Genomic DNA, 26,736 nt, shown 5'->3' on the forward strand with positions numbered 1-26,736 from the left:
CTTGAAAGAACAATTCTCAACTTCATATGGAAAACAACAACAAAAACAGAATAGCTAAAACAATCCTGTACAATAAAAGATCATCTGGAGCTATCTCCATCCCTGATCGCAAGCTGTACTACAGAGCAACAGTAATAAAAACTACATGGTACTGGCACAGAAACAGACTGGTGTATCATGGAATCAAATCAAGGACCCAGGAATAAGCCCACACACCTATGGACACCTGATTTTTTGACAAAGATGCCAAAACCATACAATGGAAAAAAGATAGTCTCTTTCACAAATGGTCCTGGTCTAACTGATCGTCCACATGTAGAAAAAATACAAATAGACCCATATCTATCACCCTGTACAAAATTAAAGTCCAAGTGGATCAAAGACCTCAAAATAAAACCAGACACACTAAACCTGTTAGAAGAAAAAGTGGGGAAAAGCCTGGAACTCACTGGCACGGGAGACAACTTCCTGAACGAAACACCAACAGCACAGGCTCTAAGATCAACAATTAATAAATGGTAGAGGTTTTTTTGTCCAATTTTTCTATTGCTGTAACAAGATCTGCTGAAAGAAGCTGAAGAGTTGCTTGGCTCACAGTTCCAGGAGACATAGTCCATCATGGCAGGATGACCTGGCTGTGGGAGCATAAGGCAAGTGTGTTTTACCAGACGGAGAGGAAGTAAGGAGAAATGAGTGTGGGTGCTCAGTGGCTTCCTACTTTCCTTTTCTTTGTTGGCCCTGTAACCTTAACACAGCACATTCAACCTCTTGGGAAATACCCTCACAGACATGCCCAGAGGCCTGTCTCTTGGGCAACTCCAAACCCAGTCAACTTAAGAAAAAAGAGTAGCCATCTCACTACATATCACTACACATCTGCTCCAAAGTCTATGGGAATATATATTAATTATCAATAATAGTAAGATATATATATATATATAAATGGTTGTATTTTACTGTTCATCAAGTACCAAGAAATTATACAGAATGATTTCAGGTTAGTCAATTTTAGGAGAAGAGTAGTTTGGAAAAGGTTGACCATAGACTCACAGTAGCCATGCTGCCTACACAACAGAAAACAAAGATCAAACTAGTCAACATTTCAGCACAGATTTTAAGCTGTAGAGCTACTGACTGTTGATGGCTACTGGAGAAAGGAGAGCCAGTTTTCTTTAAGGGTGTTGCCCTTATAGGTTGACCATGATCCAGGGGAAAGAGCCAGACCCATGAGTATACGGACAGCATTAATTAGAGTCAGTGGGTCATTAAGAAAGAAAGAAAGAAAAGAAAGAGAGAGAGAAAGAAAGAGAAAGAAAGAAAGAAAAGAAAAGAAAGAAAAGAAAAGAGAAAAGAAAAGAAAAGAAAAGAAAAGGTGCTGCCATGATGGCTCAGAGGTTAAGAGCACTGGCTGTTCTTCTAAAGGTCCTGAGTTCAGTTCCCAGCAACCACATGGTAGCTCACAACCATCTGTTGCCCTGTTCTGGCACCCCAGTATACATGCAGACAGAACACTCAATATATAATAAATAAATCTTAAAGAAAAAAGAAAGAGAGAGGAAAAAATAAAGAAGAGAGCATGAAGTTGCAGGGAGACCTAGGAAGTTAAAAAGATGAGTAGGGAATAAATATAATCAACACACATGCATGTATAAAATTCTGAAAGAAAAATATATATTTAAAAATTGATCATAGACTAATATACCATTTAATGGAAAAGCGAAAGGATTTTTGTTGATATTTTCTCTTAAAAAGACTTTTTTGTAGCTATTATCACAGATTGACAACTATCACAAAGCAATTATCAATAATAATACTAGACAGTTCTAGAAAACATATTTTGTTCTATTGTTGTATTCTTCAAGAAAAGAAGCTGGGCTCCCTGAATTCATGTGTGAAGATAAGAAGAGGGCATGAACTAGATTAATCTTAACAGAAATCAAGGTTGGTCACATGAGTGTTGAGGGTGAGAATAACAACCCCTTCAAAGCAAGATCTTCCAAAAGCGGAGATAACACACAGTGAGTTATCTAAACTCAGCATGTCCTAGAAAGCTGAAAGGACATTCAAAAATGGAGAAGAACATCATCATCAAGTCAGAGTTACACTAATTTCTCTAGGATTAAGAAAAAATGTCTGTAAGTTAGTCCAGGATAGGTGAAGTGTATCCATACACAAATGTTAACAGCTAATTCTGAAAACAAAAGATGTTACATATTAACAATCTGGCTGGTTAGACTCTCTAGATATCAGGAGTCCCTTGAAATACCCAAATGAAAAGATATTGCTATATGAAATTACCTTCTACTGAACACTTGCAGACTAGATGTCAGTACATCCCACCTCAGATATGAATGTCAGAGTAATGATGGCAGTCCAGAACCTCCAGTGCGCAGATACTCCTGAGGACTTAGCTCCAGAAATAGTATATCTTACAAGGATTTGGATTCCCAGGCTCTGTATTTTGGATTACTGGCTGGAGGTTTTAATAAGTTGTTCTTGCTTATTAACTTACTTACTATCCTTGTCCTTCCAGTCAGTACAAAAAAACAAGTATTCAAAACAATACAAAACAACCCACCTCAGGCTCTAAGAGCAACAATCAATAAATGGGACCTCATGAAACTGAAAAGCTTCTGCAAAGCAAAGGACACTGTCATCAAAACAAAATGACTGCCTACAGATTGGGAAAGAATCTTCACCAACCCTTTATCTGACAGAGGACTCATATCCAGTATATATAAAGAACTAAACAAGCTGAAAAGCAGCAAACCAAGTAATCCACTTAAAAAATGGGGAACAGAGCTAAAGAGAATTCTCTGAAGAGGAATACCGAATGGCAGAGAAGCACTTAAAGAAATGCTCAACCTCATTAGCCATTAGGGAAATGCAAATCAAAACAACCCTGAGATTTCACCTTACACCCATCAGAATGGCCAAGATCAAAAACTCAAGTGACAACACATGCTGAAGAGGTTGTGGAGAAAGGGGAACCCTTCTCCACTGCTGGTGGGAATGTAAACTTGTACAACCACTCTGGAAAGCAATCTGGCGCTTTCTCAGACAACTAGGAATAGCGCTTCCTCAAGATCCAGCCATACCACTCCTAGGCATATATCCAAAAGAGGCTCAAGTACACAAAAAGGACATTTGCTCAACCATGTTTGTAGCAGCTTTATTTGTAATAGCCAGAACCTGGAAACAACCCAGATGTCCATCAATGGAGGAATGGGTACAGAAATTGTGGTATTTTTACAGAATGGAATACTACTCAGCAATCAAAAACAAGGAAATCATGAAATTTGCAGGTAAATGGTGGGACCTGGAAAGGATCATCCTGAGTGAGTTGTCCCAGAAGCAAAAAGACACACGGTATATGCTCACTCATATAGACATGCAAGGTAGGACGGACCCACCGGAATCTGTGCATCTAGAGAGGCCGAGCAGGAGAGAGGACCCTGGCTAGAGTTTTCGATACCCATCCTGAGGGGTGGGGAGGATGGACATCAGAGGAAGAAGAAAATAAGAAACAATGTAGAAACCTGCTACAGAGGGCCTCTGAAAGCCAGAAGAAGAAATCAGGAAACAAACTAGGAACATACCACAGAGGGCCTCTGAAAGCCTCTGCCCTGCAGACTATCAAAGCAGACGCTGAGCCTGATGGCCAACTATCGGGCAGAGTGAATGGAATTTTGTGTAAGAAGTGGGAAATAGTGGGAGCTGGAGAGGACGGGGTCTCCACAAGGAGAGCAACAGAACAAGAAAATTTGAACACAGGGAACTTCCCAGAGACTCATACTCTAACCAAGGACTATTCATGGAGATGACCTGGAACCCCTGCGCAGACGTAGCCCATGGCAGGTTGGTGTCCAGGTGGGTTACCTAGTAATGGGAAGAGGGACTGCCTCTGACATAATCTGATTGGCCTGCTCTTTGATCACCTCCCTCTGACGGGGGAGCAGCCCTACCAGGCCACAGAAGAGGACAATGCAGCCACTTTTGACGAGAACTGATAGACTAAGATCAGAAAGGAGAGGAGAACCTCCCCTATCAGTGGACTTGGGGAGGGGCATGCAATGGGAGGGAGGGTGGGATTGGGAGGGGAGGAGGGAGAGGCTTATGGGGGGATACAAAATTAATAAAGTGTAATTAATAAAAAAAAACCCACCTACCTAGAACCAGACACTTATTGGACCTGCTTTTCATTTAAATCTGGGAAGCCAAGGTAAGAGGTCTCACAAGCTTAGTTTGAGAGTATTGTGTCTTTTGTTTGCTTCCTGGCCTCTCCTGGCATGGGAAAGCCATGTATTGACAGCGCTTATTCCTCAGGAAGAAAACTAATTTCATGTTTCAGACTCTTGGATATGATGCTTATGAACATTTATAGGCATAAGTAATTCTAAAGCCCAAAGTATAATTCTAAACCTAAAGTATTCTAATTTTATTGATGATGACAAAATTACCCCACATTTTTATGTGATAACATTGTGATAAATTTTCTTAAAATGTCATTTCATATAATTGATAAAAATGAGGAAATATAGAACTATTTTACCAACACACATATAAGATAAATTATATTTTATCCATCTATAAAATTAACAAAGACTAAAAAAAATGAAACCAAAAACATTATAGTGACATTTACAAATTTAGTGTTAAAGTGGTACTGGTAACAAAAGACACAAAACTGTAAACGTTTGTATTTGAAGTTTCATTCTAGAAAATATATGCTATAACTGTGGCTAAAAGGAGATGTGTTGTTTTTAAGTGTGAGAGATAAAGAGAAAGTGAGAAGGAGCAAGAGGGAGAGGAGGAGGCACAGAAAAGGAAGGGTAAACACAGAAAGGTAGCAAAGACCTTAACTTGGGACCCTGAGACCCTTGAGACCAAGGCATGTGAAGGAAGCATTTCCCTGCAATGCTCATTATAGACTGAGCCTCTCTCAAGGTTTCCCTCTACTTACTCAACATCAACTGCAGCCCTGCCCCCTGCTGTGAAATGAAAACTGTCTTCAGACATTGGCACGTATCTTGAAACAGGAACAATCTTAAGAATCACTGGTTTAAAATCCATGCTCTCAAATTTTTGAGAACATATGAAGAAGTTCATATTTTAAACATGATCTCTTTTTTTAAGTCTCTTTGCCTTATCTGGGGAGTGATTTTATTATATCAACATTCTTGATGCCAATCACCATGTATTCACTAGTAGAAGAGATTCCAGCAGGTCTCTAGTAAACACAATACAAAGCCTTGTTCTTTACTTAGTACACATGCTCTCTTGTCACCCTTTATACTCTGAATACCTCATAAGAAGGGCTTTTGTATCCAACATGATTTCAGCTGATTTCTGTGTAACACTTTGAGTCACATAGTCTTCATGTAATTCAACAATTTTAATTCTTTTTCATCACTTTATTTCTCTCTGTCCTTTAAATAATTTAATCACTCAAAAATAGAAATTGAACAGAAAAATGAAAACAAAAAATTATCCAATTTATCCCTGCATTACAGTGACACAAAATAAAGTATTTTCAGTAAAGATAAAGTGATGCTAAGACTCAAGAAAACAACACAGAATCCAAGGTGAAGATGGAAATAAGCAGAACTTTCAGAGTTTAGAGAATAAAATGAACATAAACTACATTAAATATAAATCCAGAAAGAAACCATGGCTAGCTGTGAAGGCTCAGGGATATACACAGGGTAACCCATTGACATCATACATCATTATTTTAAACCTTAGGAGTTTTAGTTGTGTAACACTATGGAATCATCATTCTTCTCATACCATAAAATTGCAGGCTCAGTTAACCACAGGCAAACACAGGAACACCATTCTTATAGGAAATACTATTGCAGGTTTACTAATGACTACCAGTTATCTAAATTAAGAGGTAACAGATAAAACAGACCTAAGTTGTTGCAACTTACTTTAAACAAGGTACATTATCACGAAGCCCATCAGATGAGCTGCTACTGGTAGATGGATGAGACTGAGGAGGAATGGGCTGAGGGTTGGAGCTGCCCACGGGAGTGGACAAAGGTGGCGGCTGCTCACCCTCTGGCGTTTCCACATCATTTATTTCATATAACAGTCGAACTTCAAGCATCTGTCATAAAAGAATGGCTGTTTACCTATTCCTAATAATTAACACTCATTGTATTATAATGTACCAGAAAGAATAAGAATATTTTAAAAGTAAAAAAGAAAAAAAGACTTATCTTGAAACATTTGTAATTAATTATTTTTTTTTTTTAGTTTTTCGAGATACTGTTTCTCTGTGTAGCCTTGGCTGTCCTGGTCTACTCATTTTGTAGAGCAAGTTGGCCTTGAACTCACAGAGATCTGCCTGCCTCTGCCTCCCAGAGTGCAGGGATTACAGGCATGTGTCACCACACCCAGCTAAAAAGCTATATTTTTAAAGATTAAAAAAGTTTTAATTCAACTTTTAAAAACCTGTGTGCATGGTGTGAGTTCACATATATACACACATATCTATCATGGCTTTAGAATGTATGGAATACCAATAAGTTGGTATTCCTTAAATAAAAGACAATATACTTAAAGATTCAGACAGTCCATTAAAATATATAAAAAGTACTACTTTTCACAAAATAGGTGCTGATATAAATACTAACGTGCTTTCAAAATATTTATGCAAAAGCAATTGCAAACTGTTTACTAAATAATTGTGGAAAGCTTAAAAATATGAGACAATTGACACAGGAAACAGTTGAGAGGTGATTACCGGAATGACCTCTGTAAGCACTTCCTGTTTGCTGAATCTGTACGTGATGACATGAGCTGACACTCCGGCTATGCACAGCACTCTGCTCTCCGGGCACCAGGAGATGATCTGAATGGCGTATGGATCTTCGTCTACAATGTCGGTGTTTGGTCTGTCATCTTTATTTCTTGACTTTTCAAATACTTTAGACGTTTTTAATTTATACAGTACTTGCAGAGTTACTAGAAAAAAATTATATTACAAATTTTAGCTGAAAACCAAAATCCCTTTCAGCCATTCCTCCCCCATCTCCACTCCTCTTTGACTGACTCCCTGCCAACCCATAAGTCTCTCTTTACCAAGGAAGTAAAACCTCCACACTGTGCTGCCACACCTGGCAAGAACCTAGAATGAGCAACAGCAAGCAAAGAATGGAACAATTACCCTGCAAAGACAAGAGTAGATATCACACCAAGAAACACTTAGTCATCACTCTAGATATCTAGGTGCCAGTGTAAAATCACAGACATGAGTAACCAAAACAACATGCCTCCTTCAGCAGCCACTGTAACAGGCACCCAGAAAAGCAATTCAGCTGAAACAACACACATTAACAATATCAATTATGAAAATGTTCAAGAACGTCAAAGAGGAACTGGATAAGTGCTTTAATGAAGACTGACAATCCAAACGGTTGAATGAAACAATGAAAACAATTCAAGCCAGGAAAGAATTTAACAAAGAAATAGCAAAGCTAAAGAAAACGGAAACTGAAATAAAAAACAAAGTCAAACAAAAACCTCACCTATAGATTAGAAGACATGGAACAAAGAATTTCAGGTCTTGAAGATAAGGTAGGAGAATTGGATATTTCACTTAAAGAAAATATTAAATCTAAAAAAAAAAAAAAAAAAAAATCCATGATAGAACAACCAGAAAATACAGACACCATGTAAAGACCCAATCTATGAATACTAGGATAGTGAGAGAAGAATAAATCCAGGTCAAAGGCATACAAATATTTTTTAACAGTTCATAGATGAAAATCTACCCAATCTAAAAGAAGAGATCACTATCAAAGTATGAGAAGCACAGAGAATACCAGATAGCAGGATCAGAAAAGAAATCCTCCATTACACATAATAATCAGAACGGTAAATATATAGGATATTAAAACCTCCAAAGGAAAAAGAGCAACATAAAGGCAGCAGGTGGGAATAACACCCTGCTTCTCAATGGAGACTCTGAAAACCAGAAAGCTCTGAGGCTATAAGCTCTGAGACTACAGATGCCAGATTAGACTACCACACCTGCCAAAATACCGATCACAACTGATGAAGAAAGGAAAACATTTCATAATGAAAACAAACAGAAGCAGCTGCTGCCCATCAATCCAGCTCTACTGGAAGGTACTATAAGAAAAACTTCAGTCTGAAGATAAGGCGAACTGTATCTAAGGGGACACAAGGATTGAACAATTTATCAAAGAACAGTTTATCAAAGAAGGGCAACAAACAAACAAACAAACGCTGCTACAACCACAACAAAATAACAGGAACTTAGAGACACATCATTGATAACTCTCAATATTAAGGGTCTCAGTTCCCCAATAAAAACACATAGACTAATAGACTTGATTAGAAAGACATTGATGCATTCAAGAAATATGTCTTACCATCAAAGATAGGTGTCCCCTTTGGGTAAAAGGATAGAAAAAGTATTCCAAGAAACAATCTAGTATAGTATATACTAGTATATACTAGCAAGCCAGTATAGCTATTCTCATATCTGAGAAAATGTGATTTCAAACCAAAAATAAGCAGAAGAGATGTGGAAGAGCACTACATATATATTAAAGGAGAAACTTATACATCAAACACAAGGATACCCAAGTTCATAAACATTAATAGAGGTAAAAACCACATACTGATCCTCATACAGAGATACTTGGAGTAGGTAACTTCAATATCACATTCTTGCCAACAGACATATCATCCTCTTTATTGAGATAATACTGGAACTAACTGATGTTATAAATCAAATGGATCTAACAGACATCTACAGAGCATTTTACTCACGTACCAAATAATATACTTTATTTTTTTAGAAGCGTATAGACATTTCTCAAAAGTTGGTTATATACTAGGACAGAAGAAAAATCTTAACAGAGAAAACTGAACAGCACATGCCTCTTATCTGATTACCATAGATTACAGCTGGATAGTAACAAAAAAAGAAATGGTAGTAAGTATACACACTCGTGGATATTAAACAACCTACTACTAACTGAGAATTGAGTCAGGAAAGAAATCAAGTAGGAAGTTTAGAATTATAGAACTGAATAAATGAGAAAAACAACATAGCCAAAGTCATGGGAACAATGATCCTGGTTCTAGGAAGCACACTCACAGCGATAAGATAGCACTAGTGCTACATCAACAACCTGCACAAATCTCGTATTAATTGCTTATTATGGCAAAGTTGGAAGTTCTAAAAAAACAAGAAGAAATAGTATTCCGGAAGAGTAGATGGCAAGAAATAATCAAACTAAGGAGAGAAATCAGTGAAACAGAAACAAACAAATCCAATACAAAGAATTAATGAAACAAAAATCAACAAACTTTTAGCCAAATTAATCAAAAGACACAGAGAGAAGATCCAAATTAATAAAATTAGATATGAAAATGGAGTTTTACAGTAGAAACTGAAGAAATTTAGTCAATATGTTAAAAACCTGTATTCCGTCAAACTTGAAAACCTAAAAGATTCAGATAAATTTCTAGATATATATGATCTACTAAAGTAAGAATAATGTAAATGACTTAAACAGACCTACAATTAATAGTGAAACTGAAGTAGTAATTAAAAGACTCTCAACCAAAAAGAGCTTTGGGACAGATGGAGTCAGTGCAGGATTCTACCAACCTTCAGAGAGGAACTGATGCTACTAGTCTTCAAATTCCATGAAATAAAAACTGAGGAAATATTTCCTAGTTTGTTTTACAGAGCCAAGGTTATTCTCAAAGCAAAACTACGCTAAGTGCCTCTGCCTCTGGAGTGCTAGGATTAAAGGCACGTTCCACAATTGCCCGGTTTAAAATAATTTGGAATAAAAAACAGAACTGCTAGAGGCATTATAATTATTCATTTCAAGCTGTATTACAGAGATATATAATAAAAACAGCTAGGTATATTGGCATAAAAACAGATACACTGATCAAAGGAATAGGACTAAATACCTAGATATAAGCGCACACACCTAAGGTGATGCCTGAGGTGTTAGAAAGAAGTCAATGGTGCACACTGGAGAAAAGACAGCCCCTTTAACAAACAGAGCTGGCCAAAGTACATAGTTGGATGGAGAGGAGTAAAAGCAGAGCCCTATCAATCACCCTAAATGAAACCCAACTACCACAGAGGTTAGGCAGCTATTCAGGGACCAGGAAGTTCTTCAACTTCCAAGAGGAAGCATCACTGATCTACAAACCCTGTGACCTACAACAGTGACAACAAGGGACACTGGCCCAATAGTGGCACAAATAGTTTGAAAGCAAACACCATTTTTTAAATTGGATTCGAGGTCTACTCTATGATATGGAACCCATATCTGACACTGCTAAAGTGGTCATGAACCTGAGACTAGCTAGTGGAAAACCAACTGCTACTATCTGGTAAGGTAACAAGAATAAATATTGCTACACCCATAGATCAGTGCACTACTCAACTCTATCAAAGAAGCTTCTTCTTGTAATAAATGGTAATAAACAAAATGACCCTCAACTGGACAATGTGCAGAGTGAAAGACATTGGCCGTCAGCCCTAAATCGGATGCCTTTATCAAACCCTTCCTCTCAAGGCTCAAGGTACTAATATACATATGAACTCATAGTGACTGTGACACTATGTTTGCACAAGTTCAAACCACATGGACAAGGCAAGTGGACATAACCAACCCTAGTCAGGAAGCTATTTCCAACTGACCTGCTGGAAAAGAGAAACCCAATATTCTCTGAGAGGATGTCACTGGGTATAGTAGCCCACACCCCAGGGCAGGCTCCAGGCCCAGAAGTATTTGGCCAATATAAAATAGACTCCACTGTGTGTGTTTTATGCTTTTTGTTTTGTTTTTGTCCTAGTGCTTTTTGCTTTGATTTCCTTATTTATTTTTTGGGGATGAAGGGCATGAAGTAGGAAGGGTTTGGGAGGTAGGAATAATATGTTTCTTCCTTTCATGCTACTATCTAATCATGAAGTCTTGTTCACAAAGATAATATAAACTTTTGTTATATCCCTTAGAATCAGACATAAACATTTTCTGATTTGAAATATATTTTTGTCTCCTAATGAAAATTCTGAAGACATTTTGAAAAGATTAGAACACTGTTAAGAATCATTACTTGGCCTAGTAATAACAATAAAATATCTTTACTCTTCAAAATTCTAAACTCATATATTGGATAAGCCAATAAATTAAGCTGATAACCTAGTACTTTCAGATCTAGTGTGGCTTATATGATATTTAAAACCTCATGTATAAGGGCAATGCAGTGAAACATGCAAATAGTTAACTCTTCAAAGCACTTACTTGCAGAGGCATCCCAGAACTTAACTGATCCATCAGCATGCCTAGGACAAAAAACAAAGAGAATGTGACTAAAGAGGAGGAAAAAAAGTAGATTGTTACTTTTTGGCAAACTAATTCACAAAGATGAGTAAAAGATAAAAATCACTGTAAATCAGTGAATTCTTGCTGATAATTTCATTATGTTGTAACACAAAGGAAAGCTTTACTTAACAAGTGACTTAAAATTCAAACTGTCATAAGAATATTACCTATTACTGATTTAATTGGTTAAAAAAAATACATGTACTTACCCTGTAATAATTATTTCGGGGTAACTTTGAGCACCCAAGCCCCAATTACCTCCATTGATGGGCCATTCCTATGAAAAAAATCATTGAAAACTGACTTACAAATACATATATATATATATATATATTATGTAGCAGATAAGTAGTATACAAAGTGTAGGTATACTGACAGGTATGACTACAGTGCATATAATTTACTTTTAAAAAATGATTTCCTAAAAGGTTAACAATGTTACCAAAACCAAAAGGTGACAAATTTAAAATAATAACATGCTGCAGTAAACAGTGAAACTCAGGTTTGGTACCTTTTTGCTGTAACCTTGACGTTTCTGTCTAGCTCCAACAGAATAAAGTGCAGGAATGAGGTCCACAGGACAATCGGCAAAATATTCACAACATGTAACAGGGGACTCGTGTATACTCAAAGGGTAGGGATTCTCAAATATAGGGTATCTTTAACAATAGGAAAAAGAAAAACACATTAACACACTGTCCCCTGTGATTAACACAACCATGACGACATTACTTTGCATTCTACTAAGATAACACTGATTTAAATTATGTAAATATGTAAAAACATCAAAGAGTTTTATTACAGAAGATGGTCTTTATCCACCAACCGACAGAAAGGCTATGGCTGCAGCTATGTACCACTGCCACACACAAGACTGTGTGTAACATACACATTTGTCTCATGTGCTCCTTGCACCTAATTTATGATACACATTTTCCTGAAAAACAAAGGCTTTGAGTAATCTATCAGAAGCATGTCAGCTAGCAAGGAGCTGAAACAGACCTTAAACTGCTATGACTCACTGAACTTCCTGCATTTCAGTATCAAATCACCCTGCTGGTGGTACAGCTAATATAAATTTAATTTCTTTTTTTTTTCTTGCATCAATGTAAAACCTCATCCAATATTAACCCCAGATATCTGTTTTGTGAGATGGTTACACAGACGTAACTTGACTGACCTGAGAGAGAATCCAGCAGAGCACATCTCTGTCTCTCTCTGAGGCTTTTCCAGGGGTCACTCATCAAAAGTGGAGACTTACTGTGATGGTCAGTGCCACCTCACAAGGTTGGTGCCCTACCAGGTGGAATAAAGGAAAAGGGGACCTGCTGCTCCCGGCACACTTCCCTGCTCTCTGGCTGCTGTAATGATGTGAGCCTAAGAACTCTGCTTTATGACTTTCTTTCTACAAAGACAAGCTACTGCTCAGTCTAAGACTACATCAATGGATGGAACCCTCTCAAACAATGAGCAAAAAGAAATACTTCTTTCTCAAACATTTTCTGTCAGACATGTTGCACTGGCAAATACATTTTATTTCAGTAATAATCTTGATTATAATTTTACTGTTTGTGTGTTTTACGTATGTAGTCAGACACACTACTCAAGTCATGAGGTTCCCTTGTTTTCTAGCTATATAATTAATTGATCAAGATAAGCAAAAATGCTTTAAAATCGTGAAATTAAAATAAAGTTCTATCTAAACAGATAGCAATGTGCTTAAAACAAAAAACATAATAATGTTGCTTAGAACAAGACTATTTGCTTTAAAATATCTGAAAAAAAGAGACTAGCTGAGATGCTTAAAAAGGACATAATGGGTATTCTGTATATATTAGATTTATTAATTTGTCTACTGCTAATAATACTAAAAAATAAGTGCTATTTCAGGGGGGAAAAAGCTGTATAAACTGCAAGATGAGTCCAGTCATCTCTACCTGTACCCACAATCTAAAGACAAAACACACACAAAAAAGAGTAGGAATAAAAATTAACTTTCTTCTCTTCATAACAAATCTTTTCCTCAGCTATAAGGATCTAGAATTTCATGTATTTAATTGACAGTTCTGCAGAAATAAAATATCTTATCCCAGTTGATTCAAATAGTATTTTTCTTGACTTAATTGTATCTAGTACAGATCACATATAATAAATTCCATTATTGAAACAGCTTACGTAACAAAAGAAAAATACATTAATAACAATTTTCTAGGACTGTCATACAGTTATTTTTAAATGGTCTGTTATTAAAAAAACTTACAAACAAGTACTACAAGTAACAGACATTAAGCTGAAACGTACTCAGTCTTGAAAAACAACCAGGTAAACAGCAGCACTCAAATAGATTACGTTTCTCAAGCTTAGTACTGCTCACACTTAGAGAAGCCTTTACATGGAAACCGGTCTGGTGCATTGTGGATGTCTGAAGTAATTTGTCTCTTGTCCACTAGATGCCAGTAACATTCTACCTAATAAAATATCTATACAGACAGTGTCAAACAGTCCCTGGGGTAAAATCCCTTACCTCAAGGCTGACTGTGAATGAGTAATCTCAAAGGAAGCTCTGCTTGATGATTATTTTGGGAGAGAAAATAACTCATACCACAGTTCTATCCACAGCAGAGAGAGTACCCTGATACAAGCATTAAAGGTAGCAAACACCGGAAGCTGTCCAGCAAGCTGAGATGGGGTAGGGTGCACAGTTCAGACGTATCTGCCAGCAGCCTAGAAGAGCCCGTTAAGCACACGGTGAGCGCTGTGTGGACTCTGTGACAGTGAAACGAGTGGAGGCCCAGCTGCCACCGCACCGCAAAGACAGACATGAAGTATGCGATCTGTTAAACATCGAGCTACTATCCCACCAACGCAGGCCACTGTGGGAAGATAGCAGCAGAGCAGGGTAGAAAGAATACCCACAATCCTTTAGAATAGCAGGTGGAGTAGTTAAAACAACAATAGTAAATTGGTTGAATTAGTGTAATAAGGAGTAGGATATTGGTTATAATTAATCTGACAGGGATCTGCACAATACATCACAACAGAATGGAGAGAGGGAGCACAGCTAAAATGTTCAGAGGTAAACTGACACTGTCCATTTTGGACAGGCGTTGTATATGGCTTTAGCATGTACAACCATGAAGCTGAAATGAAAGAAATTCAAGGAACTTTGAGTTAAGTGACAGAAGATGTTAACTCACTGACCATGGAGAAGTTGAGCCTTCACCCCATGTGCTAGTGTGTTTGGTACAGGAAGGTGCTCTGCATGCTACCAGTGGAGAAACCACACCAAGCCAGCCACAAACCCTGTGATCTACAATGGGGCCCTGCCTGCAAGATACGCTAGGGCACAAAGTTTGTGAGAATAACCAACAAATATCTGATTTGACTGAAGGCTCACTTTATAAAACAGGACCCACACCTGACACTGCTTCTTGGGTGACCAAGACCTAAGGTAAAACCAAATAATACTGGTCTTAAAAAAAAAGTATATAAAAAAAAGGAAGCAATAAAGTGACTCCTACACTCATACACCAGTGCTTTGCTCAGTCATCAGATAAACTTCCTCTTTCAGAAGATGGGAACAAATACAGAGACCCACAGGCAGACACTATGCAGAGAAGGAGAGACCTTCATCCTAAATGGGATGTCTCTATCAAATCCTTCCCCTCAGGTCTCAGGGAATGCCATGGAAGAGGACGCAGAAAGAGTCAGAGCCATAGGATGGAGGGATACCATGGAAACAAGGCCTTCAAATCAACACACATATGAACTCAAGTAACTGAGGCAACATGCACAGGGCCTGCCCAGGTCTACACAGATGAGATCACAGAGCCAAAGGGAGAAGTGGACACAGACCTTGTCCCTAGCCCTAACCCAACCCTAACCCTAACCCTAACCCCCCTAACCCTAACCCCCCTAACCCTAACCCTAACCCTAACCCTAACCCTCCAATTGATCACCACCCGTAAATGAGTGCATGGCCACAGAGCACAACTGTATTATTTTCTTATTAATTAATAATTTCTCTTTTTACCCTACAGGTCCTCTGTGTGTATTATGGCTTTCAGCTCAGTGTTTTTATGGAGTCCTGAGTGTGCAAACAGTAGGTCTCTTTTTACCCTATAGGTCCTCTGTGTGTATTATGGCTTTCAGATTAGCGTTTTTTAGGGAGCTCTGAGTGTGCAAACGTTGGACCTCAGCTTCTTGTACCCTGTCTTGGGTTCTTATCCTTCTGTTTGTTTTGTTTTATCTTATTACATTTTATTATTATCCCTTAGAAGACTCTTTCTTTACTAATAAGAGACAGAAATGGGCAGATCCAGATGGAGGGGAGGTAGGGAAGTAGAAGCAGAGAGAGAGGGAAAACTGTAATCGTGATATATTAAATGAGGGGGAAAAAAGAATAAAACAGAAAAACCTATGAGCTTCACTATAATCAATGCATTTCAGAGTACTGGAAAAGTGGACCTGGAGCATTAAAAAGAGATCATGTATACAAATGTAAAGTTTTCAGAGGCATGTAAAAACTAGTACCACGCTAAAAGAGATCTCGTACATAGAAATGGAGTTGCCCAGCCAGGGTCCTTACCCATTCTGTGCAAGGTCTATCAGCACTAAATCCTTTTCCAGGAGAACCACCACAGCATACGGTTCCTGAAAATCTGGAACATGAGAACACTGCATGAAGAGTTGCTTTACAGACTCAAGATAATGGACATCCCCTATTTCCTTTCGTCATTCCACTTTCTTGTTGTTTGGCATTCTGATGAGAAGGCCAGGACAGTTCATATAATTTGCATTCTTGGATGAGATAATGTACAAAATAATCCATTCAAAATTCTTACATATTTATTAAAAATAGCAAGACAAGAACCACAAAGAAACTTTTGTGATATTACATATTTTTAGGGATTGGCAAAGACATCAAAGCCATAATTTAATCCTGACTGATTATCATCATGGAATCTCAAAAATAAATTGATAAAGTTCTCTTATTTTTTGTCATGTTAATACGTACCTGTTAGTAACTACAAATGCAATACATCTTTAAACATCAAAGAGATCCAAGTGGAAAGAAAAGATAAACATTTAAGTTCAATCTCTGTGTTAACTTGTCTCTGATACAATGCCCTTAAGTGCCTTAGCAGGATCAGTCTAGATGCTGTTCCAAAGGAATCTTTCAGAAATAAGTAACAATCAAGTTGGTAAACTAAACAAAGCAGCTATTCTTTGAATGGCTGGGCCTAAGCTTATCAGATGAAGAAGGCCTTCAGGATACAAAGACAACTCTTCTGACAAAGACAGAATTCTCCAAGAGGTTAAACCCAGAACTGGTTCCTGAGATTCCCCCATGTAGATTTCAGAACCATTACTTGAGCTCATTTTGGATTTTTAGACTGTTAATCCTGTAATCCTTTACATACACGCATACCTATACTTGCTCTGCTTCTCCGGAGAAATCTAGGTAAGCGGATATACTACTGTTTTACAGAATTTCAATAACTCAATATGGGGAGTGTCTGTCTTTGAAAGGTAGTTAATATTAATGTATTAATCAATACAGAAGAGATCAAGTATACTGGAAAAAAAAAAAAAAAAACAGCAGCTGAAATAAAATCAGCCTCTTCCGAAGGCAGAAACTCTTCCCCTGAAGCACTACTGAATGAGCTACTGAAGACGGCGTATATCTGTTTTGAATAGTAATGTTTACGGACAGCGAGCCTTACCATTTGGGTATGGTGTTTCACAAAGTGTGAGAAAGTCAACAATTGAATAGTCCATTTCCAGCACTGCTGTGCTTTTCCCATGCATCACTGTTAAACATGGTCTTCTTCCCACAGTATCATATGACAAGCCTCCTGACAAAATAATGAAAGGTTCCCTGGAAATAAAAACATAGTATGATTACAAATATTAGACACTATTTTTTCTGCTGTACTGTATGGCTATTTAGTGACAGTATCCTCTAAAAATTTACATATCACATTATAGAAGAATTGTGTGTGGAATTTTTATTTTTATTTCTTTTAAAATATTTTTATTTTTTCTTTTTATTATTTTCATTTATTACTATTTATTCACTTTGTATCCCAGCTGTAGACCCCTCCATCTTCTCCTCCCAATTCTAGCCTCCCTCCCTCTTCTCCCCGTATGCCCCTCCTCTAGTTCACTGATAGGGGAGGTCTTCTTCCCCTTCTACTTGACCCTAGCCTATCAACTCTCATCAGGACTGGCTGCATTGTCTTCTTCTGTGGCCTGGCAAGGCTGCTCTCCCCAGGGGTAGGCGATCAGAGGGCCTGTCACTGAGTTCATGTCAGAGACAGCCCCTGCTCCCCTTACAAAGGACTCCACTTGGAGACTGAGCTGCCATGGCCAAATTTTCTGTTTGTTTCTGTTTGTTTGTTTGTTTGTTTTTTGTTCTGTTGGTGCCCTTGTGGAGTTCCTGTCCCCTCCAGGTCTTTCTATGTATGTGGAATTTTTAATTTTTCAGCAAGCAAAGTGGCTTCTACTTTAGCCCTAACAAGGCTCCTCAATAAACATTTCCAAGAAAAACCTCACAGCTTCAAATAGCTATGGATAGCTATGGTTTGTAACACACTGACATTTTAAGGATATACCAAGAACTGTACTAGGTATAAACCACTTGTGACAACTAGGAAAGAGTCACTCAAAAAATTTTGCACAGGCCTTAGTGTTTTACAAGAAGCCTCCTAGATAAACTCTGAGGTCTTAGCTTTTATCACACACCCTATGAGCTTCCAGCTTGCCTCTTTAATCCTTACGTTTCCAGTACACAACACTACACCTTCCTTTGCTCCCCATATTCGTCACGATGAAAACGATATGATTTATCTAGACATATGTTTTAAAAGCTGCTCCTAACTATATTTTCATATATCACAGTATGGGTATATTTCTTTATCTTTGGCTTGATTTGATATTTCTTTGTATTAAGTTATTTAACATGTGGCATGCAAATCATTAAAAATTATCTGTATTTGTTTTTAATCTCTTCATTTAAAATGTAAACATTCTTTTCTAAAAGATTTTATTTTATTTTCAATTAAAGGTATATACGGGGGGAATGTGCACATTAGTGCAGGTGCTGGAGGTGGCCAGAGAAGATGTCTGGGTTTGCTGGAGCTGGTGTGACAGGAAGTCATGAGCTTCCTCACGTGGGTGATGGCTATGCTCTCTTAACTGTTAAACTGCATCTCCATCCCTAATTTATGTTTTAGTTTTAAAGAAAAACAAATGTTTACATTAAGGCCAATATATTTATTTTTCATAATATCCTCCTGTTTTTTTCATATCTGTGGAACATTTCAGTCTCCAAATCCAGCAGAAGTGGCATGCGAAGGCATCAATGGCGACAAGGCCAGATCTTGGTGTTCAAGTACCAGCATTCCCATCTTTGCTCTGATTTCCTGTGAGCTGGATTCCACAACCAGGAAATGGAGACATACAGAAGTACCTGATCCTCAGACCATGCTGTAACCAAGCAGTGCCTGGTCCACAGAACACCCTAAGTAAGAGTTACCCATTATAACTGTTGATGGCATCAAATCATCACAATTGCACATGGTTAGACTTCCCTAGGGAGCATGCACCAAAATACACACATAAATTAATAGATAATACAAAAGTGAAAATTAAAAATTCAAATTGTTTTATATAGAACATCAATAAATTTCACTAAGGTTTAGTTAATTAGATTTGGAGCTAGATAACTTGTAAGTATATCCCACCAATATAGTGGAATTCCACCAATAGTATTGGGGCAAATAATGAAATTTTTTTCTTACTTGGACATCTTATTTAGACTATAGAAAATGTGGGAGAATAAAAAGTATATATGTTTCTATATGTAATAATTTTGTGCAGATACACCCTCATGCATCCTACACTCCTCACTTGCTTTATTTTCTACAGTATATATGATTAAAAACTAATTTATTTTGCCATTGTTTGTCTCATCACAATATAATTTCCATGAAGCCTTTTTAAAAAAAAAAAAAAATCTATGTTGTTCATTGCTCTATGTAAAACAGTGCCCATCATACTAGGAAGTTATACTGTGTTTCAAGTGAATTAACAAAATATATGTTTCATTAAAAATTTTTACCTATTTATATTCATCATTAATGTGATTTAGTATTATTTTTCTGGTCACACTCCAAAAATCAAATTTCGAATTTCAAAAATTTAGCCTAGTAAAATCACACTCCTACAGCTAAACTCTAATCATTATATATTATAAACGCAGTGAGCAGATATTATTTAATTTTCCTGTACTCATCATATACAGTGAATAAAAACTCCTTTCTACTCTGCCTTTACTATAACATACAACTCAATCTAAAAAGAGCTTACTGGCGAATAAACATTTGTTAAATATTTACAGAGTAGGATCCCTGGGTAGTGTTTTTGAGTGGTATTTCAAGAATTGTATTAAGTACTTTTTATTTACATACAACCAATTTAAAGCAAACAATGATGCCAGCACCAGAAGATAACAGCAGGGCAACACTACCATGTCCAAACCCATCCCTGAAGATAAGTTTAGCTAAATGATCAGTTCATACAGTCTTAACTAACACTATGGCAATTAGTCGGGATTATCCTCATAAGACAACCTTTTTGTTATGTGGCTTTGCAAAATCTGTTTCTTTTTAAAAGAAACTTTTTAAAAGTAGAAGGGAAATGATGTGAAGTTAAACAAAGAGTTTGAAAGGAATGCCAAATGATTAGTCACCAAGTAGTTTTCTATTTCATAGTAAGTTTGCTAAACCTAAAGACAATAATGCCTTTTCATATGCTGCAAGATGTTTCTCTACCTTTAGTTGGGCTACCTGGAAACATGCACCTAATATGTGAAACTCCAATTAAGTTCATTATACCCAAAGCTTAGCAGAAGATATTAGCCCTCTCCTGGAATAAAGTAGTCATGTACGATGTTAGATTTCAAGGAATTAACTCAACATAGCAAAAATTGTAAAATTTCAAAGCTGTATACCTGACATTTGGACTTCTACAAGGTGCTAGCGATTATTTCTAGGCAATCTATGAATTGTGGAAATGAGGATTTGATCTTTTTTCAACAAAAAGACTAGCTGTTCTGATGTTATGAAGTTCTGATATGACTTAATGTTATTCTATAACTTTGAGGGGAATGGTCGTACGATCTCTGCTAATAGCACTGGATATCAACCAGACCCTCCTTTAGAAGATACCTAAGTCAGGGAGGTGTTCCTTTGCAAGTTTCCTAGTTTGACTGGCTTTATTTAAGACTAAGCACATCATTCAGCACATGCTCTCTTCACCTTATGAACCTCTTCCCCAGTCAGGGGACAGCTTCAGGTCATGCTGTGCTCTCATAAAAAGCTTTCCCCACTAAAAGAACCAACCTTTTCCATCCAGAAAGCTACACACAGTGATTTACCCAATGCACTTCCATGATTACATCTATTCTCTGACTCAAACATTTTCAACTATTTGTGCTTTGGGGAACAAACAAGGGCTCTAACAGCTAGTCTAGCCACACAGATAACTTACTGGGGCACATACTATGAAGAAATGAGTAACTGGTTGCAATAGTAAGGCCAAGCCACTAGCGTGATGACAGAGGAAGTGACACCAGAATGAAGAGAAGCTAGCTGCTCTGAGTACTCCATTAGTGGGGCGAATTTCTATCCATCAGAAATAACGAATGCTGGGAACAAGGATCAGAGGTTAAGAACACTGGCTACTCTTCCAGGGAACTTGGGTTCAGTTCTTTCCACCCACATGGCAGCTTAAAACCATCAGTTATTTCAGTCCCAGGAAAGCCAGCACTTTCTGGCCTCTGCAGACAAGCACGCACACAGTGTACTTACACACAGAGAAAACACTCACACACAAATACAAACAAAAACAACTGAGTATTGCAAAGACCCTAAGCCAGGAGGCAGCTTTGTCTGAGGAAATAAGGCACCCAACAACATTCAAGGTGTTCATGATAATAGCTTTGAATCCTGAAAACATGCTGTGTACTCCACGAGGGTCTATGGAATTAGCCACCACCTTTCCAAATCACAATTCCTTCACTTGCAGCCTCTATATAATACTTGGAAAGTTATTCACGTTTCTTTTTTTTCTTTTAAATTTATTTATACACTATCTGGCCTGCATGTGTGCCCACAGGCCAGAAGAGGGCACCAGATCACATTACAGATGGGTATGAGCCACCATGTGGTTGCTAAGAACTGAACTTCTTGTGCCCTCCCTGCTCCACTGCCTTCTCCTCTTTCTTATTTGGATGATCCTACTTCCCCTTTGCACTTTGAAGCTGTTGTCTCATGTGCAAAACCAGCATTTGGAAACTGGATTTAAAGGGCCCTGAGCTGAGAGGGAGTCATTCTTTCCAATATTCAAGTAGCATCTGATCCATGTTAGTACTGGTTAAACGTATAGTTTAATAAGTGTCCATTTTGAAAAAAACTGTAAGCAATATAATTTTCCAAAGGGGTAAAAATGGGTTTGCATATTAATAGAGTTAATATGTGATAATAAATTTAACAGTAATAAAGAAAAAAAAAACAGATAACAAGGTAGGATTCAAAGTGTGTGGTGAGGGTAGAAATGTTAGCATGTGGGTTTGAAGACCATGCTTTATGTACTTAATGCCCTTAGTTTGCACATAGTGTCCCAGAAGAGGACACTTTTGGCTGCATTAAGCTTGTTGTGGGGAAGGAGAGATGATGGGTGTAGCATCTTCCCCCTCTGCAGACACCACAGTTTAAAGCTGAGTTCTCACCGTGCCACCATGAATAGCACAGTCTTTATCATGGAAGTCATTTCCTCAGTTTGCCTCCCTGCCCCCACCTTTGCTTCGCTTTTGTTCAGTAATTATTTTTAACTTTTTAATTTCTTTTCCTTCAAAGGGGAGGATGGTGTGTAAAGAGAAAAAAGTCCATCATTCCTGCCGAAAAGAAAAGAAAAGAAAAGAGGAAAAAAAAGGAAATGTAGCACTCGAAATTGATAGAAGCCTGGGAAAAGACCCAGTCTTGGGCATATTTTGCATAGCTAATAAATGAAGTATTCTAATGTCAAAAACAAAAAAACAAAAACACCAAACCTAGAGCTATCAATCTAGAAGGCAGTTTTCTAGCGATATATCAGAAAATAAGCTTGCAGATGCCCGCGAAATTAGTAATTAATAGAAGCCAGCCAACAGCTGATGACATCACCCTGTAAGCAGAAAGCACCCTAACATATAAGCAGAGTAGCAGGTCTTAAGCAAAGTGGCAATTGAAGGCTTCAATGACTTATACTAATTCACAAGTTTGCTATCTCCTTATCATGAGCCCACTAAGATGTGGAGCTTTCTTCATGACTCAGCACATGAAGTGAGCCAAGTGCTGCGAACCCATGCTGCTGACCCTTAAATCTGCAGTGTGCTCAGCTATGTCCTATCCTACTTTACCAATTAAAAGCTAATGCTCACAACCAACACAATTATTTTCACAGCCTATAAACGACTGTGTTATCTGATGTCTAAAAATAGTCTTTAATCATTGCAGCAAATCATAGTGTTTCTCAGCAGAGGTGATTTTCAATTTAGGGACAAAAATAATAGGTTCTTGAGTTATAAAATCAGTGAGGCTTGCCACTTGTTCTTCTATTTTGGGGAAAACAAAATAAAAGAAAAGCTGCAGTTTGGATGCCTGTCAGAAGTAATCAAATGTTGCTTGAAGACAGGGGTGTGTGCAGCAGCTGTGTGAAGAACATGTAACATTCTCATATATGTTTTCTAACAAGTTTATGAAGTAGCTCTTATTATGGTTCCTATCTCTTAAAGATGATGAAGTAGGCACAGAAAGCTTGGCTGTATCCTGAATGACACTGAGAACACCCGAGCAAGGATGTGGACCCAAATGTTCTGCTTTTCCCCACTTTGTAACCCTCTGATGATGGACGTGTAGTCACCACAGAACTCTCCTCCTCTTTTATTTCTCAAAGAAGGATCTTCAGCAGATCTGACAGCATTTAACTCCTGGCTTTTTAAGATTAAAAAGGAAAAGGTGTCTTTGTGTCTGTGTATGTGTGAAAGTGTGCCACATATGTGCAAATGTCCCTGAGGCCAAAAGATGATTTTAGGCCCCCTGGAGCTGGAATTACAGGAGGTTATGAGCCAACATATAACACACATGAGTGCTGGGAGCTGAACCAAAATCCTATGGAAGGCCTGAAGGTGGTCTCAGCTGCTGAGCCATCCTTCTAGCTCCTACTTCTTGCTTTTAATACTAACTGACTGTTTAATGAATTCATAGCATATTTTAAATAAACTACTAGGGAAATAAATTATTTCTTTATTTGCACTGTCACTACTTCATTCCACTAAAAGACTGTATGTTTTCCAGATCTTCAAGAGTCCACATAGAGCTATACTTTATCTATACCTATCCATACTTGTATACCCATACCTGTACCTGAATATAGTTACCCATACCTGTATATACCTACCCCTACCTGATTTTACCCATATTTATACTCCTCACATTCAGAACATGAGCTAGGATCTGGACAAACAGAACTGGGGCTGTAGCTCAGTAGCTAGAACATAGTATGCATAAGGTCCTAGATTCCATCCCTGACACCAGGGTGTAGGGTACATAGGACTTTAAAGTGTGACAGCTGCATTTCACACCTCATGCTTTCATCAAGTTTAACTGAAAAGCATATGTGTCAATAAATATAATTTATAAGTCTTAGAACAGAAAACTGCTTCTCTCAAGAGCATGTTTTTGGAGACTCAAAGCTCACTGAGGACACTAATATTCCAAAGGAAGAAACATTTATGCCGACCTAGAGGGAAAAGACAAGGGTTTTTACTCCGACAATGACTTCCAAGCAAAGAGAAGAAAATATACAAGACTCCTGCCTGCGTGATGGCAGTTCCTCTCTAAGATCTCATAAGTTGCCAATAAAAAATGAAATAGCAGGTGGGCAGGGGTACTTAGATCTAATCAAAGAAGAAAGCTATGGAGCAAAGAAAAATGAAGTCTTATTTAATTTGTTGAATTCCTATCCCAGGGGAGGGAGGGAGGGAAAGAGGGAGGGAGGGAGGGAGGGAAGAAGTTTGAGGTACAGTTAAAAGTTGGTCTACTGACCACATCAGATAGTTCATACAAAAGCCTGCCAAAGTGATACAACATCTTAAAGTTTCAAATCTGTGACATGAAATCAGTGCTGCCACACTGAGTAAGCAGGCCTGCAGCAGAAGCTCTACCCTGAGAGAGAAGTATCAGGAGTGAAGAAGACAGTGACCTTGGCTTCCCCTTTGTTTACACTATTTAAAGAACTCACCCAACGATGCATATGAACACAGACTTTTTTTCTGGCTTGTCTTCTTTTGTAACTTCTGTCATTTTTTTTCCCTATTGTAATTATTTTGTAATAGGGTAAATATAACAAATAATAATTAATTGGTGGCCGAGGGCTTCCTATTGCAAAACAGTTTCTTACCCACTTGTAGTTTATTACATAAGGTAATGTGTGAACTGAGTGCATACGTGAGCAATGCACTAAAGTCACTGCACCCATTGTACATGTATGTAAAAATGACAACATCTAAGCACAAAGAAAGCAAATAATTCTGTTGCCAACCATCATACAGTGAGGACTTCCAAGGTCAACTAAACAGATACTCTGCCTCTTGGACTTGAACCAACTAATTATCTGTCTCTGAATCAATTCTTTTTTTTTTCATTTTTTAAACTTTTTAAAAATATTTTTTATTAATTACAGTTTATTTACTTTGTATCCCCCCTGTAGCTCCCTCGCCTCTCCCCTCTTAATCCCACCCTCTTTCCCCCTTCTCTACCCATGTCCCTCCCCAAGTCTACTGATAGGGGAGGTCCTCCTCTCCTTCCTTCTGATCCTAGTCTATCAGCTCTGAATCAGTTCTAATAGAGTATTCCTACTGGGAAGGCTAGGAATGAGGAAGAAATAAGTAAGAGCAATCTATCTTTTTCTTTTCTTTTCCTTTTTAATGTCCATGGCCTTTTCTCAAAAGAGGTCACAGAGCAGAAGGCAGTTCAAACACCCATGTTTATAAACTGGGATGTGTAAAGGAACCAGTGGCATCAGGGTTTCCTGCAGATTACATCAAAACTGACTTCTGGCCCTCACTGAACAGTTTCTGACTCAGTACATGAATGGACGGAGGAACAAGTCCTCAGCCAAGCCTGTTGTTTATCCTATCAGATCCCTGATCTGAGAACTGCACTATCCAAGACACATCCGCACTCTTTAGATACCTTGAATAAAGACACCTAACAATAACTAGGATGGAAATAAAAATACCTCTGGAAGAAAAAGACATGCAGAAATAAAAATACTTTAAAAGTGTTATAAATATACATATATAAATATACATATTAGATTTATACATTAAATACAGCATTTCACACATAAACTTAAGGCATTTATAAAGTGGGAACCAGCTAATTCTTGCACCTATTTCATATGAGTACCAGTGCTGGAATATAATTAACAAACTTTTTTACCTAGTAAGTTGAATTATTCTCTATAATTGTCAAACATTCTTATGATATTTAATTTCTGAATATATGACTCTTAGTTAACATATATAGAATAGAATATAGTTTAATCATTTCCCTTCATCACTTTTTCCACACTTTTCACAATAGCAAATAAATATTACTGTTTCCAAGGAACAACATAATACATATTATGCTTGGCATGAAAATATACTTTCCGACATGTAGAAATAAAATGCTATAATCAGAAGAACCATGGGAAGTTTATTCTAACTGCATTTTATTAACTGATGAAAGCATAAAAGCTAAGATCTGGCTAGAATAGCCTACAGCAGTGCTCCAATTTAACTGTGTAGCGTCCAATGCTTCTTGCATCACCCTGAAACAATGAACATGGCAATGAAGAAATCTTACCCAGATCTAGTTGTTTTGAATTCCACCTTGAGGATAGGCTTGCATGGTTCTGGTTTCTTCCCATCCTTTAACTGTTTTCCTACAACATATTATCCTGCATTAAATTCTGTATTACCCTAAGTTCATACATTGATAATTTATACAGTGAAAATAAAATATAAGGATAAACACCATTAGACAAAATAATAATTAATTTTATATATGCATAATTATTAAGATGAAGATAAAATATAAAACCCACCAAGGAATGTTTAAAACAAAATTTAAAAATATTTACCACAAAATAAGGCATTTTGTAATGATGAATTAAATTATTATGTGAAATACTGACAAAAAAGCAAATAAATTGAATAACCTAACATTTATGTGATTAAATCCTAGCA

General features: G+C 37.5%; 1 protein-coding gene across 6 annotated transcripts in view; it reads right to left on the minus strand.

The window, feature by feature from the left end:
- Nucleotides 1-26,736, minus strand: part of Stxbp5 (syntaxin binding protein 5) — a 143,618-nt gene that overhangs the window by 45,341 nt on the left and 71,541 nt on the right. For all 6 annotated transcript variants that reach the window (XM_060373214.1, XM_021658045.2, XM_021658044.2 and 3 more), the window contains exons 9-16: nt 26,354-26,432; nt 17,123-17,277; nt 15,985-16,057; nt 11,908-12,055; nt 11,606-11,673; nt 11,316-11,356; nt 6,752-6,972; nt 5,934-6,112 (exon numbers count right to left, since the gene is read on the minus strand). In XM_060373214.1, coding sequence (XP_060229197.1) covers nt 5,934-6,112; nt 6,752-6,972; nt 11,316-11,356; nt 11,606-11,673; nt 11,908-12,055; nt 15,985-16,057; nt 17,123-17,277; nt 26,354-26,432 — 964 coding nt within the window. The remainder of the gene's footprint in view (nt 1-5,933; nt 6,113-6,751; nt 6,973-11,315; nt 11,357-11,605; nt 11,674-11,907; nt 12,056-15,984; nt 16,058-17,122; nt 17,278-26,353; nt 26,433-26,736) is intronic.

Source organism: Meriones unguiculatus, chromosome 20 (assembly GCF_030254825.1).
Source record: "Meriones unguiculatus strain TT.TT164.6M chromosome 20, Bangor_MerUng_6.1, whole genome shotgun sequence".
Taxonomy (NCBI): Eukaryota; Metazoa; Chordata; class Mammalia; order Rodentia; family Muridae; genus Meriones; species Meriones unguiculatus.